Source organism: Brugia malayi, assembly GCF_000002995.4.
Source record: "Brugia malayi strain FR3 genome assembly, contig: Bm_v4_ChrX_scaffold_001, whole genome shotgun sequence".
NCBI classification, from domain to species: domain Eukaryota; kingdom Metazoa; phylum Nematoda; class Chromadorea; order Rhabditida; family Onchocercidae; genus Brugia; species Brugia malayi.
Window position 1 is genome coordinate 13,006,959 of NW_025062479.1, and position 23,183 is coordinate 13,030,141.

A 23,183-nucleotide genomic window follows, 5' to 3' on the forward strand; every position below is an offset into this window, starting at 1 on the left:
TCTGAGGGAGTATTAAAAAAACTACTGGAAAATTAATATATTTTTGATTACTTTTATGATAAAAATGGTAATTTAAATTTGATTGTTTGTTTCTTACTTTGTACCTTGTTTATTTTGTTTCGTCATTTTATACTTTGTCGCTTTTATTTATTATTTTGTCTGATTGTTTTCACTTTAAACTTTATTTTTTTGTTTTTTTATTCGTTTGCTTATTTGTTTGTTTGTTTTGCCTTCTTGTTTATTTCATTTGTTCAATTACCTGAAAACTTTCTCTAATACCTCTTTGCTATTTCTCTTCTAAATTATCTTTTTTACATAGTTCATCCTTTTCTTTATTCCAATAATTTTGCCATTTCTTATCCTAATTTCGCCATTTTATTTATTAATATTTGTGAATTATTTCGATTATTATTATTACTTTTTACAATAATTTATAAAAATCAGTGGTTTCAATTAACGAATGAAAACGAATTCATTTAAATTAGTTTAAATTAAAAATTATGGGAAATAAGACTTTTTTACCCTAATTATTGGCCATATTTATTGATATTTAATTAATTGCTGTGAGAAATTGAATGGCTGAATGAAAGTATTCTATTATTGAAATGTTATTTAAACTTCTAAATTTGTAAGATATTTACAAATATAACAACAATGAATTTGCTTTTCAATGACAATTTTCCACTTCGATGAATTCAATCGTAATGAAATCAGGACGTATCGTTTGCTCCAATAATAAAAATTTTCATCCGTAGTACTATTATTAATATGAATTCATGTATTGACAATATTTTTGAATTAAATGTTATTTTTTGAAAGTTTAAAAAAAGTTAATTTATAAAAAGAATAAAAGTTTAAAGCATATTTTTAAACTTTGACGCATTTTTTACATTTCTAATATAAATATCAAATGTTAATTGTCTGAAATGCTATCGTTTGCCTTACATTTTAGAAAATTTAAAGACTTTAGCAGCCTTTTTTTCTTTTTTTCAAGAAATAACTGTCCAGTAAATAATTTTTTCTTTCATTTGCTATCATTTTGCCAATTTTAAAACAAGATTAATATATTCGTTACTTTAGCTAGTAATATCGTTACCATTTAACTTTTTCTAGCTTTAATTAAATTCTTCTCGAAAACGAAGGAATCACATTTGTGTTATTCCGTTTTGTTGCTTTCCTTTTTCTCAATCGTTTTTATCATTTTTTAAAATTATTTTTGTCAAATAGTTTTTATTTATCCTAGATTGCGTTTTCGCATTAAAATATTTCAAATATTTTAAAATGAAAGTTAAAGCGATGAAAATTTGATATAAATTCTTTCTGATTTTAACAAATTCATTAATTTATCCAAATAATAAATGTGCGAGAAGAAAACAAAGCAAAAAAATAACTTTGACAGAATTAATTTGACCTTTAATTGCTGATTGTATTTCAGCAGCTTGAATAATCCTGAATCGCTAATTGAAACTAGCACAGAAAATTCGCTATTTGGCGATTACGACGAAAGAAGTTGGTTCGGCGAAAGTGGCGTGCCTAATCTGGCACGTGACCCAATCGCACAATTTCTGGCACTGCTCAAAAAACCTCAAACAATGGGCAACCTCGAAGCCCTTATCAGGTTTTGTTTTCACTTTTTTCTCTTTTTTTTTGAATTTTTATAAAATAATTTTTCTTTCTTATACTTATCATATTAGTAGTCATTTATCATTAATAAATAAGTTTTCTTATCATTTTTCTCCTTCGTAATGTTTTGTTTACCGTAAATAGAAAATCAATCAGCATAAACCATCAGTCATAGATAACTGAGTGAATAAATGATGTATTGTTTTAAAATTCTAAGGATTATTACAAATGACAGTTTAAACATTTCCAAAATCACACTTGTTTGATAAAAAGAAACAAATTTTTTTTAAAAAAAATTACAACTTTTTCTTAAGTGAAAAAGTAACAAAAATTTTTTGTTCAGTTGATAAATCTTTTTTTCTTTTTATCTGAACCTGAAACTTAAAATAGGATTTGCACAAAAATTTTCCAATACATTTCATAAATTCTCTTTAAGTGCTTTAAAACAGATGACAAATGGCTGTTAATAATTTTAAATGATAATTTTAAACTGATGAATTGGATGGTTGATAAATTAAATTGCACTTTCTCTTGTACTAAAACTGTTAAATTTAACGTTCGATTAATTTATTAGTTAGTAAAGTATTTAAATAATTAATTGCTCTCTGTGTTGCAGTAAAATAACTTTGTCATTTGCTGTAACAGTCGTTCTGCGTGAAATGCGCGCGCTACTGAACAATAATCTTCTGATCAATTACAGATTTGTATCTACATTGTATCTATATTGAATTATATTTAAGATTGTTTGTAAACTAATTTAAATTTGATGCAAAAATTATATAATTTCATATATTTTCTAAATTGTAACATTAACATATTAGAATGAATGGTAAATGATGCATGCATGCAGATTTGATCGCATGTCAATGTTAACTGCAAAGAGTGTAGTGCTTTGCATAAATAAATAGATCGCAAGAAAATGGTTAAATAATTGAAATTTATCAGATTTACTGGTCAATTTTTAATAAAAACTCTTTAGTGCTTCTCTGCCGGATATAGCCGATTCACCATTTCCTGATGATACTAATTACTTTATCCGTCTATACGAATTACTTTATTACTTTATTTGTTTTAATTATTAATATTTTATTCGTTCTCTTTTCAGCCGAGCATTCGATAATTAGCATGAACTTTTCTTAATTTTAATCGATTAATGTACCATAATATAATATAATACAATATAATATAATATGTGAATTTTGGAAATTATTTTTAACCATTTTATATTTATTTTTAATTCCATTCCAATCTTTTGTTTTCAATTTTAATTTCATTTTAATAATTATTCATTACATTACCTACTAGGAAGAAAAACTTGACAAAACAAATGATAATTGGTGTTTGAATATATAACGTTGCTAGATTAATTAGAAAATATAGTTTGCATATTTCAAATATGACCAAAAATTATTTCTCGTTTAATTTTTTTTTTTTGTTTTCCTTCATGAATTGAAAAGAGAAATTGTTTTATTATCAAAATGTGAGATAAATTTGCATCATTTTGAACGATTTGAACGAGATGAGTGGAATGAACAAATGATATATTGCTCAAAAAGATTTCAGATTTCTCTTTCGTCAAATTTTTCTCTTACAAATTTCTAATAATAATAATAATAATAATAATAATAATAATAATAATAATAATAGTAATAATAACAATAATAACAATAATAATATTAATAAAAATAATTATAATAATAATAATAGTAGTAATAATGATAAAACTTCAGTTATTCATTTTTGTTATAACAATAATTTTTAATGCTACTGTTATTGTCGTTTATTATTAATATGAAATTTAATTTTGCTCAAAAATTTGTTTGATATTCAAAATGAATAGATTGTGGAAAAAAATGCAACACGGAAAAATAGTTTTTGTAAAATGCAATTCCAAAAAATTTCTTTTGTTTGCAAAAAATGAGCGAAAATGATTTCAAAATCTAATTCCTGGCATAAATTAAGAAAAATCTATTGTCATGAGTAATACTATTTTAAATGATTTAAAATTCTTGACTAATAGTGGATGCAAAAAAATACGCGTATGGATGCAAAATTACGTGTTAAACAGTTTGAACAAAAAAAAAAAAAAAAAAAAGAGAAAATGAAAAACACGTTACAATGAAATCTCATCAATTATTTCATATTTTATAGTAATTTTTCACAATGATAAATCATTTTAAAAGACGAAAAAAAAAGAATATGAAAAATTTCAAAAAATCTTACTACAAATAGCGTCTAAAAAAGAAAAAAACAAACAGTTATCTTAGTTTTTTTTTGATATTAAAGTAATGGAAACCTAAATTTAGCTTTTGAATTCGGAAGAAGTGAAATTCATTAATTTGAAATGAATTTTAAACGACTAAATTCACGAAATTAATGAGCAAATAACGGTAGAAACTTATTGTATCAAAGCAGTATTAATAGATGAAATTGATAATATAATTATACATTTATATTAAGTGCTATAGTTAATTTTCTCAGTGATTTCTATCAATTCTAATAGTCTAAGTTAATTGCACAATTCAGTTAAACTTTTTATTCAAATTTACCATTTTAAAATGATTATTACATTTATTTATTTAAACTATTAAAAAAAAAATTCTTTTTTGCTTTATTATTATTGTTCTAATTAAAAATTTTTTAAATCAGTTTGTTAACTTATATCATCAAATAATACAAAAATGCAAAATAATGAAATGTTTATTAAATTTTTTGAAATTGTTAAAATATTACCAATAAATATTCCCTGATTTATTCATATAAATACACAATTATACATTATGTTATATATTCGTACATTACTTTTTTTTTCAAAGTGAAATGAAAGGAAATGGTGAGAGAAAATTTGGTAAAAGCAATATTGAAGCTATTTAAATTTGAAAAATTAAATTATTGTTATTTACATGCGTAAAAATTCTTATTTTAACGCTTTCTTCTTCCATTCATTATTCTGTGCTTTTTTATCAATTTAGTTCTCCGTTTTTTTTTTTAATAAACGTTTCAATTTCCTACCAATTCAATATAATTATCATTCAATTTAGTATTATTTATAAAAATCAAGTATATATATATATACATATACATATATCATCCATTCAGCACTTTTTTCACAATCATTTCAATTTCTTATCAACATATAAAATATGAATTATATGTATAAAATGATGTATAAAATATGAATTATACTAAATTGAATGAATTATTTATGTATATATAAAAAACTTATTATTTATGAATTATTATTTATGTATATTATGAAAATTATTATTTATGTATATATGTATATAAGTTTCAATTTGTGGCATTAATTCACTTGCATAACAAGAAAGATGAAGAAGAATTAATATCAAAACTTAATTAAATAAATCTTTTCTCTAGATCAATAATCCCTTTACTCGCCATTCATTTCCATTCTCTCTATTAAATAAATTGAATAAATATATTCATTTCCGCTTCATAAATAGCACTATTTTGCATATATTACATTGTTTACATAATTTTTTCGTATATTTTACTCATTTGTTTATTACATTTTTCATTTTACTATCATTCTTTATCATTTCATTCAATGAAATATAAAGAAAAAATATAAAATTTACTTTCAAAAGAGAAAAAAATCAAGAAAAATTGTGAAATGTTCGAAGTAATATAAATGTGATAATAGAAAATATAAATGTGATAATAGAAAATAATAGAAAGTAATAGAATCAAGAATAGTAGTTAACAAGATATCTGCTCTACGACAATCTTATGATCAATCTTTCCTCATTATGCAATCCATTATTAATATTACTATTACTATTTTTAAATTGCATTTTTCAATTCATTCGCTGTGATCGCTAATATACTATTATCAAATCATTTATGCTTGACATTTTGACGCTTCGATAATAACAAATAGCCTTATTGCTTATCTGTTAGCTAATTCTATTTTATGATTATGTTTCATTTCAAATTAAATCGATTCATTAAGAAATGAGGAAAGCAAAAGAAATTTTATTCTTTTCTCTTAACTCCTACAAGTTATACCTATCTTTTACTTTTATTTGTCATTTGTTATTACTATTATTTATTAGTCTCATATATTTTTTTTAAAGTGTCACTCAATTAAATATTTAATTATCAGTTTATTAATTGTTCTATCAATCATTATTAATCATACTATTATCATTTTAATTAATACCAATTATTATTGCTGTTATCATCATTATTATTATTGTTATTTATTAGCCTCATATTTATATTGTTCGATTAACATATTAAAATAATACAAATGATCAAATAGTGTAAAAATATAAATAATTAAATGGCGGAGAAATGATACTACTAATAATATTTGATAGATCAGTAATGAGCACACATATTTCTTATATATGCTTTTTTTAAATAGTAGTACTATAATTACTATTGGGATAAAAGTAGATTTAAATAATGCAATAATAAATAATAATAACAGCAATTATTATTAAAATTGGCAATAGCAATAATTAGTAATAACAGCAATAAGATTAACAATAATAATAATAACAATAATAATGTGACAATTGCAATAATAACATTGTTACAATGACGATCGGAAATGTGTAAAAAATATAAATATTCAAATAATAAAATAACAAAGAAATTTTCGGATGAGCAATAATTAAATTGTCGAATTGTTACTTTACATCTGTTATTTTCCATTAAATATTATTTGATTTACTTCTCAATATCCATTTTCATTCTTATTCCTCAATATTACTCGTTATTTAAATTAACTTTTAAAATTTTGATGCTATCGTTGACGGACTATTACAAAAATGATCACCGTATTTCTCCTAAAGTAAAATTCACACTTATATTAATTTTTGATCGATTGAAGCATACTTTTCAAAGAATGTCACATTTTTGATGTGTATTACATACACTGATATTACATACACGGGTATACATTTGGGAAATGACTTTAAAATATCTGATAAAACGAAAAAAAATGCTATCTCATTTGTTGCAACGAACAAAAAAGCGTGCACGTTCAGCTGACATTTGTAAGTAAAGTTTATGTTTTGTTATATAAAACTGGAATTTATATTAGCGACGATTTTCAAATATTTAATTAATTAATTAATTTTTTTTATAGCAAAAGAAAATAAAATTAGGTAAGAATATCAGTAGGAATAAAATTGCGATAGAATATTTCTTAAAAGAAAAAGCCATAGCTAATTACTAATTACTGGGAATTTAACTTGGATTTAATTTAAATAAAACAATGATTTTTATTATGCTATAAAGATTTATCATTTCCTTGTTCCGACTTTATTTTTAAAATCTTGAAAAAAATTATTGAAATGTTGTCACAAACAAAATATTTCCTATTTTAATCAAACATTTAAATAAAATATTTCTTTTCATTTCTTTTTTCCATCACATTTAAATAATTATCTAATTACAGAAAGAAAGAAATGAAATATTTATCGTACCCTTCCATATTTAATTTATATCCTTACAAAAAAGTGAGTGGTCAAAATGATGGAAATAATTTTTAACATAAGATAAATTGGCATTGTCATCTAGCTGTCATGATATCATTGTTGTCATCATAATTATTATTTTCACCGTAATTTATCGTTATCGTCGTTATGCAATCGTTTAATTTTGAAAGATTAAGTAAGATTTTGATTCACTATAATTTTTTATTTCTTCTTTTTTCAATTTTAGTAGAATTTAAAACGATAAAGTGTCTAAATTCAATGTAATTATGAAAATAAAAATAACAGTTTGTTAAAAAAGCAAATCTTACATTATCTTTATTTTTAATTTTAACTATTTCAAACTGTAAAGTTTTAAGCAAATATACCATAACTTGAACAATAATTTAAATTAACTGTATCAAAATTGTATGTGAGCCTTACTAACTGTTAAATTATTAGCACTATTATAATTTGTTATAATTCATATTGTTTAAATAAATGAAAGTAAATGTAAGAATATTATCATAATTTTTCTGAATTAATAATATATTAGCGTGAAGTTTTACAATTAAAAGTAGCAAATTTAAATTTCATGTAATAAGTATTATATGTGAGGAAAAATTAAACATATCTAACAATTAATTGAAAATTTCAGTGATAAAATTTTTAATAACAAAAATATTTAATAACACACTGATTACTAAATTTTTTTCAGCGATAAGGCATAAAAATTTAATCACAAAATATGCATAGAATTGATTTATTTTGTGATAAGTAAATTTTAATTACGTTAAGATTAATGAAGCAATTGTTATACGGCAAAAAAATGTGCATAATCTATCTTATTATCTCTTTATCGTTTCACTTATCAATCGCTTTTCCATTACTGTCAGTTTAATTCTAAATTTCATTCCGTTTAAAGAAAACGAAATTCGAACATATATTATATTAACCATGATTTTCCGATTTTCTCTTTCAATTTTCTAATATACATATCAGAAAATTTTTTATTTTGTTTATTTAAGATATAAAATTTCTATTAAATCTAAAAAATTTCGTCTTAGAAAAAAAAAAATTTGTATTTGTGATTTTTCATTAATGAATTCCGGGAAGTCTATGTCAATCACATATATAAGAATTTGAAATCCTTTTAATTATTATTTAAGCCGCTTTCTGTTCCCGTTTAAAAGTTTTTAACCTTTCGAATAAATTGTAAAATTAAAGCCTAAAGTCTTCCTCCTCCTTTTTTTATGTTACATCAAAAAATTTTAGGTGTGAAAGCTTCAATATTGATAATTTTATAGGATAAGGATGATTTTCTCTGAAAGCGGAAATGATGTTCCGCCACCACTTGAGGCCCCTTATAATATCTAGCATTGCCAAATCCTTTTTAAAATGATTTATTAAAAAAAAAGCATTGCCCAAATTCTTATTGCATCCTACTTTTTCCTTTCTTTTTTTGCTTTCACAGATCTTTTCGTATCCTTTTTTCATCTTTTAAAGCATTCATTCGCATATTTTTGCTTAAATATAAAACGAAGTCTCAAAGCTCCCATACTTTATGACTTATTTGCTATTTGTTAGAGAAATAAAAGAATTTTTTTTTTAGATAATTTTTAATTGTAAAATGACATTTAATAATTGTAAAATGCTCTTTTAAATTTATTAAGAATTTTGAGGAAGTTATATTGTAAATTAATATCTTCAAATTATACAAGTAAATAAATACAATTATTGAATTATTCAATGAGATGAGAAAATTTCCACCAAATACTCAATTCATTTTTTCAATCTAATACTGTTTATTATCTTTTTTTGACAAGGTCTAAATTTTCATTAATTAAAACAGTATTTGGAGGCATATTATTAATTTTTTTATTATAGTAAATGAAAATACTAATGGAAGAATTTTTTGTAGGTTTAAATTAAAATTTTATATGAAATTAGTTCCTGTACAAAACAAATTAATGAAACTAAGCATAATTTGTTTAAAAAAAACTACTATCAAAAACTTCTCATTGAATATTATTATTTAAAAATTCATTAAAAATTAAAAAAGAAAAGTTGATCGTAATTATCTATCATTTGACAAAATGGATCGATTTAAAGTTAGCAATTTCATTTGAATGGCCTATCAATCAGTTTGTTTTTGATACAAATAATACTTTTGCTGTCGCCTTTTTTTCTTTCATTGTTTTTATTTCACCGATTTATTTCCTGGCCAAAACTATTTCAACCACTGTTTTCTCTTTGCTATCATGCCTTGCTTGAAACTGATAAATTAATGCATAATTTACAATCTTCAAACTTCACTTCTTCCTCAGTCTTACTTCAATTCTTATGGGATTAAAGCTGTAAGCAATATTTTTGATGGCCAATATTTTCCGTTCCGTTTCGTTTCGTCTCATTCAAATTGTTTCCATTTCGGATAAAAGAAATAGTTGAAAAAAAAAAAGAAAAAAATCATCCCCGTTAGCTATTAATCGTGTAAGAATGTAATGTAACGTTTATTATATTACAATCCTTTTTCTTACTCATAAATTTCAATTTCAATTTATTTCATTCAATATTTTCGTTTCATTTTTTCTTTTTGTTTTGTTTTTTCCTAAAAAATAAAAAAAAAACAAATGATAAACTTCTCATTAAAACTTTTTTGCTGCTCATTTTCAGTTTTTTTTTTTTTTTTTTTTTGTTTCACACCAATAATTTCACAATTCTGGTTCCGTTTTTCTTTTTTTTGTTTTCTCATCATCGCATAATCTTCAAATATTAATTTCATTTTTTAAATTTGTCAAATAATAAATTTATGTTATCTCATTTTTTATATTTCTTAACTTCAAATTTATAACCGTTTATCTTAATATGATACAGGAAAATAGTCATGTTCTACTGTTAAATAATTCCATCTATACTACTAATATGTTTCATTCATACTGTCTAGGATATGAACTTTGTCATCGATTGATGTCAAATAATAGCAAATTCTATAAATATTCACAAAAATTTACCATTATCATTTCATTTCAATTCACTCATCGGTTTATCAATAAAGCTTTCCTTTTTTTTTTTCATTTTTTATTTCCTATTCGTAGAATCAAATAATGCATCATTCATTTCAGATTCATAAATCATTTCCATTTCAACCTTTGAATATTTTCATTACAAAAATCTTATATGCAATCAAATGCAAAAAATCCTTTTTTACCATTTGTAAAAATGATTAATAAATCTTTTTTTTTCTTTTGCATCTATTTTTTCATTTTGCTTCTTTCTTTTTTCTTTCTTTAACTTTTATTAATTTAAAATAATTATTATTTCGTACATTCTTTCTTGTCAGTAATAAGAAAACAATCAATTTGTATGAGTTGAAATGATATAATTTTCAGATAATATGTATTCCCTTGACAACTAACATGATAACAACATTTCATTGATGGACTGATATTTTTTTGTAATAACGGTTATACTTTATTTTATTCCTTTCTTCTCGCATTTTTTCTTATTTTGGCTGATTTTCTGATGTCCTCATATTCTCAGTATTTTCTTATCACAATGTTTAAGTTCCTCTTTCTAAACAGTCTATCTTACTTGTCAAATCGCTGTCTTTCGTTCATTTATTTTGTGATAACGGTTATACTTTCATTCATTTTCTATTTTTCATGATTAAAAAGATAAAAGAACAAAATAACTTATCAATGAAACAATTGAAAATAAAAAATTTTTTTTCAAAAAAAATTTCTTTGAAAAAAATGTTTTAATTTAGATCAAAATTTTCTTATGAATTTTTGATACTTAAAAAATTTGTGATGAATTAAATATTATAGAAGAAGTATTTGCTATTATTAAAAATAATGATGAAAAAAAAAAAAAAAAAAAACTAAAAGTCGATAGAATTAGATGAATAGCATTCATTATCAGCTTGTATCAATTCTTTTTCAAACAATTTTTGAAAAAAAAATACTTCTAAATAATATTTCATCTACCATTTTAGTTTTAAAAAGAACTAATTACCATAGTGCTTGAGAAATTTAAGGTAACAAAACAAATAAATGTAAGTAGGCATTTTGAATGGAAAATTGGAGAAAAATGTTGAAATAATTACTGATGACTTGTTGATGGTTAATAATAATTGCCATGTATCGGATACATGGCAATTATTTGTTCATACAAATTTTCTTTTTCTCTCTCTCTCTTTTTTAAGATCAGTTTTTAATGAAAAGTAAAATTAAATAAAAAAGGATGATTGTTTAGAAGAAAAAATATAATTGGAAAAAAATACTAATTGGTTGATCGGAAAAAAATTACTGATTAGTTAATGCATAAAATTATTTGCATGTTATTTTTCAAAATTTTACTTTTTTTTGCAATCTTTTCATAACATAATTTTTTTCATCAATACTAACTCATTAGTTTTATTAATAAATTTGTTTTATAATGCTAAAAATTTTATCCAAAATATTTGTATTTTAATATTAGTATAAATCTTACTTCATTCCAATTTTTTTCTTTCCCTCTCTCTTTAATCAAATAATACATTACTCTTTTCCTTTCTCCATTTCTAACGAATTACAAATTTTTTACCATTTTTTTTTTTTAAATAGGACTCAATTAATTAATGAAATTTTAGAGAAAAAGGGGCTTTATTTATTTTCCAGCCAAAAAAAAAAAAATTATTAACCAAATTAAAAAAAGCATATTTCTTCGTTTCCTTTTGTTGATTTTTACTTTTTTTTTCTTCTCACTAAATTTTGTTCTGAAATCAGTTTGTAATATAATTTATCATCGGTTGCGGGAAGAGGAAGTATGCTATCTGGCTTACCTCGGATGTATAATTAATATATCTTGAAAATGCTTTCAAACATTTCTCGTTAGTACGAAAAAAGGTCAAATTTTATTCGTCGTTCTTACGTAAGTGAAAAAATTTTCAAAAAATTTTCTTCCGTGATTCTATTTTTTTTTTTTTTAAAGTGGAAAAAAAATCGCGTGATTAGAAAAAATAAAAAGAAACTGTATCTTTATTTTGTTCACTATTCACTTATGTTCCCATCTATTTGCTTAATAAATGTAGTTAAGTTTTTATCGATTACTGTATTTATTTATTTTATTTCATTATTCAATCAGATGTGATCTAATTTTATGAAAACTCCATTATTTAAGTGTTAAATTTTTTCCTTTGGGATATTGATTATTCATTCGACATTTTTTTTCACTTTCAATTTATTTCATATCAGCGATTTTCAAAAATGTTTTATCAAAAGAAGAAAATTAAGTAGCTGTTTGCACCATAGTTTCGTGCAAACTTTTTACAGTACTACAAAAGAACAAAATAAAAATAAATAAGTAAATGAAAGATTTCTTAAGTTTTTATTTATCTTAAGACTTTATAAACATCAATTTAAAGTATCCATTGGTTTCTGTTAATCAATTTTCCCAACTTTTTCCTATATTTATTTTGTTCCACTTCTTTTATGCCACGAATCAATCAATCAAATAATCAATAGTTTTTTATTTTTTCATTCTTGCAAATTCAATCAAAATCCAATTTTCCAAATTGAAGAACATATTGACTTAAAAAAAAGAAAAAATCAGAAAGAAATAGGATTATACGAAAGAAAAAAAAATTGCTTTTTTCTGTGCTGCAATATTTAATTTAAAATAGAAATATTCAATTCAAATTTTTTATCGTTTAAGAAAATTTGCAAGCGATTTGATTATAACATTTCGAATTTCCAATTCCAATTTGCGAATGTCCTTTTTCCATTTCTATAGAATATTTTTAGAATTGTTGAAGAAACCCCTTTTCTAAAATTGTTTTCTATTGAAATATCGACATTATTTTAATTCAAACATTTCATCTAATTTATTTCCACTCACTTTTGTTAATCAGTCATGAAGTTGCAATATTTTCCATGAAATTTTTGAAATGGTTCTTTTACATTTATTCTTAAAATTGAAAGAATTTCTTGTTATATTAATATTTGGCTAGTTGATCTTTTTTCTTCCTTTTATTTCCGTAATTTTATTTCCAATTTATCTCATTGTCTCGCTTTTCAATATATATATATATATATATATATATAAGCAATAAAATTAATGAATCAATTCCTTCATTTCTGAAAATTTGATCTCTAAAAAAATTTTTTTTGGTGATTAAAGGGAAAGTTTAAAAAGGAAAAGTTTTCCACCCGTCAAAAATTTGCTATTGAACACAATTTTTTTTCTGGTTCGGGAGCAAATTTTAAATTTGAGTTATTTGGATCACAGTTATAGTTATTCTATCGTTTTTCATTATCATTTCTTTGACAATACTTAAGTATAACTTATTTAGCTGATTGCTTTACTTCCTAATTTTTTACTTTTGAAAAATGAAATTTGTAACTTTATAGACAAAATTATGATTAGTTTAATTCATCGTTTTTCATCGAAAAAATGAAACATATAATTTTACGAAAGAAATGATGCTTACTTCATTTTTTGAGAAGTAAAATGCATAATTTTAAGAAACAAGTGGTATTGTTATTGCCAATTAACAACTAATTATCGTGATTATCGCTATCATAATTTTTACTGTTATCATCATTTTGTTTGTGTCGTCAATATTCCGGTGAAAATGAATGAAAAAAAAAAAACTGATTTATATGATTTATTCGACTAAATTGAATTACACTGAAATCACTAAGCTTTAAATTCTAAACAATTGAAATATGTTTATACAGAACATTATAAGGAACAAGAGTTGAAGATGGGAGGAGATGAAACTAAAAAAAAGGAAGCAAAAATATATTTATGCATCAGAATTCGAATTATATTTCAAGTTTAATTAACATATCACACATGAAAGTTATGTTGAACTGCACTTGTATGTATGATCAACAATTAGATTTTTGATGATCAGATGATCATCGATCAGATAATCATCGATCTAGAAAATTCGCCAATTGCTTCTGATCAAATAACGTTCAGTTTTTTTTTTTTTTTTTTTTTCGCTTTTATGCTCTTTCAACTTATCCTTTCTTCCTTCTCTTTCATCATCCTTTAATATGAACATTGATTGACTGATTGATTGATTAGTAAATTGATTGATCTGACTAATTGAATTATCTGTAAAAATATCTATAGGAATGCGTAGTACGGATTTTTTTACGAATTATTCTCAATATCTGAAATAGATAAGAAATGAAATTCATTTGTTCTATATTTATAAAAATATATGTATATATATGTCAAACAAAAAAACTTCAGCATAACTACAGCGTTCTTTTTAAGATTACTGTATTTTCAAAAATACTACAAAAATTTATGGTAACAAATATTGCTAATTATCATTGCTATGATTTAATTTATCACATCTTTGCTTTCATATAGTTATCATTTCATTGTGATATTCCGTCATTATCGTACTTAATTCATATAATATTTCATCCTGACCGTTCAAACATACTTTTATTTATCCATTGCGAATTGCATTTTCGTTGAATTAATTTTGTTGTTATAAAATTGACTATTTTTACTACTAACATAGGTATTATTAGCATTGCTACCACTTCTTGGCATTCACCTGCTGAATTCATTTCATTCATCGCTGGTGCTGCTGGGAATTTTTTTCTCTTTTCTTGGTATAATTTTACTAATGGGTGTTTGGATTTTGAACATCCCACAGGAAATGGATAATCATATGAGAAGGTAAGCCATTACTTATTCCACTATTGTAACCTTATGAATTCATCAAGAAATAGTATTGGTACTTATTCTTTACAATACATTTGTAACTTCTGATATGCGTTTGTAATGCAAATTATTGCGAGATGTTTATCAATTTTTATCGCTTATCTGAGTGAATTATATCACTCGTAAATTATTGACGTATGCTAAAATAAGAATGTAGTCAAGAAATAATAATTAAATAAATGAATTCTATGAATACTTCAGACTTTAACGCTTTAATGAGACGCAATATAATGGGAATTTCGGACTTTTTCAAAGTTCATTCGATCGAGTACTTTGTGCCTCGAGAAAGAAATATTGAAATTTAACAAAACGTTTACTTTCTTGAATATGTTTTCCATTTAAGCGTAAACAGCTTTCGTTTTTTACTTTCTGTCTTCTGTTTTCAAATTTCTAATAGTAAGAGCTTTAAATGAAAGTAATTTGATGCGTAAACCAATATATATTCTTTGGGATATTACAGAAAAGTAATGTGGTATATGTAGGCAGATATTTGTGAGGTATTATAAGGTAATAGAGAAAGATATAATAATGAAATAGCAGGTAATGTAGTCATGTATTAAACAAAGAAGGAAATGAAAGAAACAAAAGGTACAAAGAAATAATTTAATTCAAAGATGACAATTGATCAATAACAAACATAAAAATAAGATAATCACTTATGGAAACATTAATTAAGATTTGTCATTGTTGATCTATTTGTAGGTAATATGACATTGAATTGAACCGAAAGGATAAAAGTACTTATGGTTAGAATGAAAGATAGCTCTTTCTAAGCATGAAAGTCAAATAAAATAAAAAATCATTAAGCAAATTTAAGACATAATATTGTAGTAATGAATATACCACTTGATTAGAAGATATCCAAATTTATAAAAAATTGGATATCTTTCTTCCTTTTTAGATGATTTACTGTAAATAACAAAAGGTATTGTGCTTGTTTGGATTTATAAAAATTTTATTGACTTTAATTAATATATTAATTTAATGCTGATTAATTATAAAATAAAAAAGAAAGAACAAAAATGCAATAAGTTTCTATTGTTTTTTAGTCAAAATTCTCAATTTTTGCTCTAATTGGAGCAAAGATAAATTTTTTCGAACAATCGAATGGTATTTAAAAAAAGAAAAATCATTTTTTTGTTTTGTTCAATTTTAACATAAGGTAAGTGATATAAATAATGGGTAAGCAATATATTTTATAGCCTTTTAATTTTAGCACCGTTTTCACATATTGCGAATTTTATTTATTATTTTATAGATGCATGCCTCAATTAGATTTCTTTTTGGAACTCTAAAATATTAGGATTGTTTTTTTTTTGTTTTATTTCATTCTATCTTCGCTGATCATATATGAAAACTCATGAACGTCTTTTTCTTTTACCTTTGCTTCTACTTTTAAACGAATAAATTCATCATTAGTAAAAATGATAAGTATTTATTCCTCTACTTATTTGTTCCATAACAGCAGATATGAATTCAAATTTCTTCAAATTAGATAATTTACGACAATTAGAAGAAATGGAAGATAGGCAATCTTTTCCAATAATAATATCAGAGGTGAATAAATTAACTTGAAATAAATGATAATTAATCAGAATAATAAATATTTCAAATAAAAGAAATAATCGGAATAATAAAACGTTAAATCAAAGAAAGTATCTATTGGACGCCATTTTATAACACAAAATGAATAAAAAAAAATTTTTCCTCTAAACTTAGTTACATTTTTCCAAACAAAATTATTGTGAAACAAGATGGTTCCATTATTTTTTGCCCGAAAAACAATTGTTAACAGCTGGTTAATTGCTGAAAAATTTTTAAATTAGAAAAGATTTATAACACTTAGAAAGAAAAGAAAAAACTTCATTTTTAATTGCACGTTAATATATAATTCTTTACTTTTTACTGTTCTTATTAGTCTTATTAAAATTTATTATATATGTGATTTTGTTTGTTAAAATTTCTACTAAAAATTTTCATATTATTTTATCTCTTTATTGAATCATTTATGGTAAACACTAACTTTTAATGACCAAATTAACTATAATATTTATTGGTTTTTTTTTTGTTTTGTTTTGTTATACATTGCAATGAATAAATTTCAAAAATGAAATTTGACACTTTGCTTAACAAAGTTGTTATTTAAGGACAAGTAATATCTACTTAAAATTAATTTAGTGATTTTAAAGCATGATTTTAAGTAAGTGACATGTAAAATTCATATTCGCCTAAAGTTTTTTTTCAGTGAATGGTATAAAAGAATATTAATAATAATATAAAATTAGCTATAATAAGAAACATAACCAAGAAAAAGATTTTGCGAGAATGAAAAGAAAAAAGAGAATATTCGTTTGAATGGTGCAATTAAATTAGATTAAAAATTCTTATGGTAATCATAATGATAAATAAGAATAAACTCTACTTTTATTTTTACTTACCCGTCATTATTGGAATTCATTTTTAAGGATAAAAAGAAGCAAAAACTAATCATTCAGCTTGCCATATTCGTACCACATCCAAAGTTAACCAATAGCTTTACTTTTCCTTTAAAATTTATTCTTCCTTTTCAAACAACTATTATGAATACCATTTTTTTTAAAATGTAAAAATTGGATAATAAACAAACTTAAAACAAAAAATTAAATTGGGGGGTTTTATTGCAAAAAAAAAAAAAAAAATTTCTAATTAATTTTGAAACTTTCAATAACAAAATGAAAGCTTTTCAAATTTATTTTTTTTAAAGTTATAAAGAAAATATGTCACTAATTTAAAAAAAAAAAAAACTTTTTCTTTTGCATAAATTCATAATAAATATCAAATATAATTATTCTCTTTTCAGCGAATCATACAAATTTATACGCATGGCGGATGATTTACACGATTTGGCACGCTACCTCAATGATATGCGAATATGTTTTATAGCACTAACAGTTATGGGATATATTGTATTGATATTATATGGAATTATCTTTTGTGTTAGGAGGAATCAGAGGCAACGTGGGGCTAATAATACTAATTCAAGGACAAGAGGGCGATGGGATTTTCAGGTAAAGGTAACACATTTTTTTATTTCACTAGAATCCAATTGCAAACTGATTTTCTCAAAATAAAGGAATGATACTCATAGTGTCGTTGTGATGATTATACGGCAATGCTATACAGTAATCCGGTGCAATTACTGAATATGAATTGATTACAAATAATTAATTACAGTTAACTACATCCGTTCATTTGTACATATGTTTTATGTTTCTCGGAAATATTAAAAGCAGGAAAAATGAATAAATAGTAGTAAGAGTTATGATAGTTTATCCAACCATCCATTTATTTAAATTCATTCATCACATTCTAAAATCATTATTTCACCGATAACATAGCCAAAAGAAAAAAAAAAAAAAAAAAAAAACATAAAATATCAAATTATTATTGCCACAACATTATTCAGTGATATTTCATATTATGCTATTCTTAAACACATTATTATAATCATATGTTGATATTACGATATGCCAAACATATTATTTTAATGATATATGGATATCACGATACTTTTAAACAGTATTATAATCATATACTAATACTGCGGTGTTGTAAAATATTAGATTGATATGTTACTGATGCGAGATCACATGGAATATTATTTATTATTTAATATCTTTGAATAGTAAACTAAGATTTCAATACAACGGATGCTAGAATTATACCTTTATTGCATTCAGATCAAATATTTGGTACTAATATATATTATATATATGTAAGGAAAAGCTTTTTATAAAATTTGATTATCATCATTTCAAAAATACGGGCTGTAGATAACAAAAAAATTTATTTTTTTACTCTTCTTTTTAAAAAATAAATTGTATTTGAGTATAAAACTATGATGCGAACACTAGATTAGTACTATCTTTTTTTATTGATTAACTTTAATTTAAATTTTAGATAGAAAATAGAGATCAGCAGCACACTCAAAATGATGATTTGGTATCTGTGAGAAGTGATGGATTGCAGGGTGTTACGTCAAGTTTCGGTTTAGGTTCTGTTTTTTTTGTATTTCATTTCCTATTCATGTTAAAACTTATTTTAAATTTGAAATAATGTAATGTACACTATGATTTCAATAATTTTTATTATTATTCATACAATTTAACATAGATTGTGTGAAACAATTAGTTGACTTGTTCTGCTCTACTTACACAAAATTTGATGAAATGACCGCAATTTCAGGTCGCAATTATCACCGAAATCCTGCATCATTTATGCGTCATGGTATTGGTATGAATCATACTCAACAAACAACAAGGTAAGCATATTTGCGGATTTAAATTTTCTTCAATTCATTCAAATTGAAATTTCAACAAATGGTTGCAGTTTTTGATCACTCAAAATGCCATCGTCTTTGAATGATAAATTGATTGATTATTTGATGAGAAAAGATGAAAATGAACAAATAAAAATGAAATCAGAATATAATGGAATAAGATCAAATATAATTTATCTCTCTTGTACCTTTTCTTGAATAAAAATGAAATATTCTTTTGGTAACAATAATAGAATTTCTTTTCAAATTTTACCTTTGTTCTCTTCCTTCTTATTTTTAACTTATCTTTCATTTTCATAAACAGAAAACGACAAATTTAACATATTCTGAAATTTGAAAAATTTTCTTAAGGAAAAGAACTTTCCTCTTTTTAATTCCTTAAAAAATTACAGATTTTTAGATAAAGAGATGCAAAGAAAAAGCAGTGCTATTTGCAGGATTTGAATGAAATTGGGTATCTCAAGATTGTAGTATTTTGAATTCCGAAAAAAAAAATTGAGAGAATGTCATCAACTTCATAGATAAGTCATTAGGAAGCAATTATGTTCAACACAAAATTTAACCAAGCAAATTTAAATCTGTAAAGTAAGAGTTCACAAAAATGGTTATTGATTCGTTCAGTTGGAATTTTTCTGAAACAATGAAATTTATGCAATAAATTTGATTAAAATTAATAAATGATTTCAAAAATATGCAAATTTGGTTAAGTGAAATTTTATGCCCTATGTGCATATCAAGGTTTACAAAGAAGATAAAAGTGAAAATGAAATTTCATAATTAAAAAAATTAAGACTATAAAAATTATCTAAATTTTATTTTATTTTAGGTTAATGGCTGATCAAGATAGCGGTGTTGTGAAACATCAGGTACCAAACATCATAACTGATCCTCCAAGTAGTGAAGAACATACACCACCGGCAAAAGTGCCTGAATTATTGAAAGGAGCTATGGAAATGTGATGTCACATTTGTGCAATATATATGTATGTACATTTTTCTTTTGTTTCACATTCAAATTATTCCTTTTCAAATTATTCCTTCTCTTTTTCTCAACTTCTCCTCATTTCTAGAATTTAATTCAATTTTATGATCTCTCTCACTTTCGCTTTCTACTGTTATTTCTCTATTTAAAAAAAAAAAAAAAAAAAAAAAAAACCTTTTTAAACGAGATAAATTTGCCAAAATTAATGATAACTTTGATCCTTTCTTCTTTTTCTTGTTTTTCTTTCTTTTTGATAAAAACAAAATTCTGGTGGAAAATTAATCAAGATATTATAAACAATTCGTTTTATTAGAAAGGATTTCTCATTATTATTGCTAATAAAGTTTTTTTTTTTTCTTCTAAATTGCCTGCATTTTAAGTTGTTTTTCTTTTAAAAGAAAAACAAAAAATTGCTGTGGCATAATAATATGTTTTAAATTAATTTGAAACTTTTGATGAAAACTGAAGTTTTTTTTTAATTGACTTTTTTGAATACTAATCAATGAAGATTTCTCTATAATGATTTCATATTATTTCACATTATTGAGAAATCCTTTTAACGAATTTGTTAAACTGATAATTGTGAAAATTTGTATTTTCAATTAATACTGTCAAGGATTTTATTCATTAAGGATTAATAAGTCAATACAAAGAAAAATATTTTAATGAAAAAGGGCGAATAAACCAATCTTTTATTTTATGATTATTATTTGCTGAAATAGTCATTATTTGCAATTACTTTATGCTTACTTTACAATTTGCAAATTTTTGTAATTTCAAATGTAAATAGGATATAACGGTGTATATTAAAAATAATTTAACAAAATTGATCATTCAATCATTCATTTTTTCGATCGATTGTTTCACTCTATATTTTAAAAATTCATCATGCTTTAAAGTTTCTTATCATTTAAACACCTCTTTGCATCTCTTTTGTTTCCTTCTTTTTTTTTCTATTAATTAAATAAAAGCATTTAGAAGATAGCAAAATTATCATTTTCATTATCTGCTTGACAACATTAGAGTATGAAGCGTAAGCAGAAAAAAGAAAAAGTAAGTAAATTTTAATGGAAAAATTGATCAATAATATGTCACAGTATGTACTTTTTATTTGATATAGACAATTCTAATTAATGGTTACATTTAAGTTAACAAATGAATAGCCAATTTACTAATATAAATACTAATATTTGATCAGATCAAGCAAATAATTCTGGTATTATGATATTCATCTTAATATATTCATTTCACAAAACTTTTTTATTCTTTTTTTTTTATGAGTGTGCTTTAAATTCCAATTATTTTTCATTTTAGCAAATGTTCTTCTTCATCTTCTTCTTTTCATATTGTAAATTATAAAGCAATTGATTTGTTATTTGCAATATTTATTAAATTTAAATTTGTTTAATTAAAAATTTTGTCCAAAAAAGTGAAAAAATAGGCCGGTGACTTTTATTTGTCATTATATTATGCCCAGTGCCTTAATCAATGTATGTCTTCATAAAGTAATGATAATACTGTAATTCGTTGTGCTTTATGATTATTGCTATGCTTGATAAATGTAAATATTATTTTAATGTTATTAACAATAGCTATAAGAAAAGAATGGAAATCATTTATTAATTGAAATCACAAATGAACTTATTTCAATTCTTGTTGATATCAACAGAAATATCAAAAAAATTTATAACTAATTCATTTATTTATTTATTTTTTTAGGTAATAATAGTTATGACAATAATTAATAAGTAACAAAATTACGAACAAAGCTTATCTAAAATGCTAATTTGAATTTGAAATTCAGAAAAATTTTAAATTTAAAAAATTTTTTAGATTCATTAATTATTGGTTGAATTCAACATGTGGTATAAACTTAAGCATATAAAGGGATCATTTTTTCGCCTTGAATTAGTACTCAAAATAAATTGGATAGTTCATTTAGGTAAAATAACATAAGCTAAAAATAGGTAATAAAATGCTAAAAAAGTAACAATATCAATTTAAAAATTTTGCAAACTTATGTTTAAATTAAAACGATAACACATCTTTATGTATGGTTGAAATGTTATTTACCATATATAAATCAATGAAAACTTGGTTGGAGAATTAGTTTGAAGATACGATTTGCCGATTTCCATTATTGAATTCTAAAAAGTTTCAACATGACCATCTTAGGAAGCAAGATATTAGATATAATTAGCAGTAATTATACTACGGATAACTGGATAATACTTACAATTCTGGCAGTATTAATAACCGAAAGAATAACCGGTTTTGGGTATGTATAATGATATGCAGTAGGGAAAAAATGGAACTAGTTTAAAATCTAAATATTAATTTAATTGACCTATTTCTGTAAAGTATTCTTCTAGCTCAAAATTATTGAATCATTGGTTTTTCAGGTCATTTTAACCTGTTAATAAAAATTAATTTTTTGAACCTAACCAATCATTTAATGAAAGTGTAGTGTAATTTCTATTACATGTGGATAATTTACTTCCTTATTCTATCTGTGGAATGAAAATTCACAACCGACCCTTTTACTTTCTCATTAATCCCAAATATTCGAATAATTAATTGTTTTATTTCCTGAAATTTGAAATAAATAAATGTTTACCATTACTCTTAAATAGCAAATAAGCTTATTTTCAAATAATCTTATACATTTCAAGATGAAGAAAAATACGATAAAATAAATGACGCAACTAATGAGCATACAAGAATTAAAGGAAGTAAAAATAGCATATTAAATATTAATTATCATTTCTATTTCTATCCATAATTTTTAGTTATCACATTTTTCTCCAATTAACAAGAAAAAATTTTTTTAATTTTCATCTTTTCTGACTTCTCTTTCTCTTTCCTGTTAAAACTTCGATGTGAAAAAAATATATAATTCGATAATTGATTTCAGGAAGGAATTTTAAATATAATCGGAATTTGATTATCTAGGAAAAAATTAAAGCAAAACTTATTTTACTACGCTTCATTCATTCATTCAAAAAAAAAGTTATATTTAGTAATCATAACTACTACTCCTAATCGGTCCCGCTTTTTTGTTCCCTGCAATCAGGAAATGCAGA

At 23.4% G+C, this 23,183-nt stretch overlaps 1 protein-coding gene across 2 annotated transcripts; it reads left to right on the forward strand.

The window, feature by feature from the left end:
- Positions 1–14,703: 14,703 nt before the first annotated feature.
- Positions 14,704–20,078, forward strand: Bm5621 (Uncharacterized protein; the record flags this gene model as incomplete). Of its 2 annotated transcripts, XM_043074688.1 has the most annotated exons (5): positions 14,704–14,756; positions 17,641–17,848; positions 18,741–18,834; positions 19,026–19,101; positions 19,946–20,078. In XM_043074688.1, the coding sequence occupies 5 exons, from the start codon at positions 14,704–14,706 to the stop codon at positions 20,076–20,078; spliced, it is 564 nt and encodes a 187-aa protein (XP_042930622.1). The 2 variants fall into 2 exon arrangements, with proteins under 2 accessions (XP_042930622.1, XP_042930623.1); XM_043074689.1 differs by lacking the exon at positions 14,704–14,756 and having other exon boundaries at positions 17,663–17,854.
- Between the last annotated feature and the right edge of the window lie 3,105 nt (positions 20,079–23,183).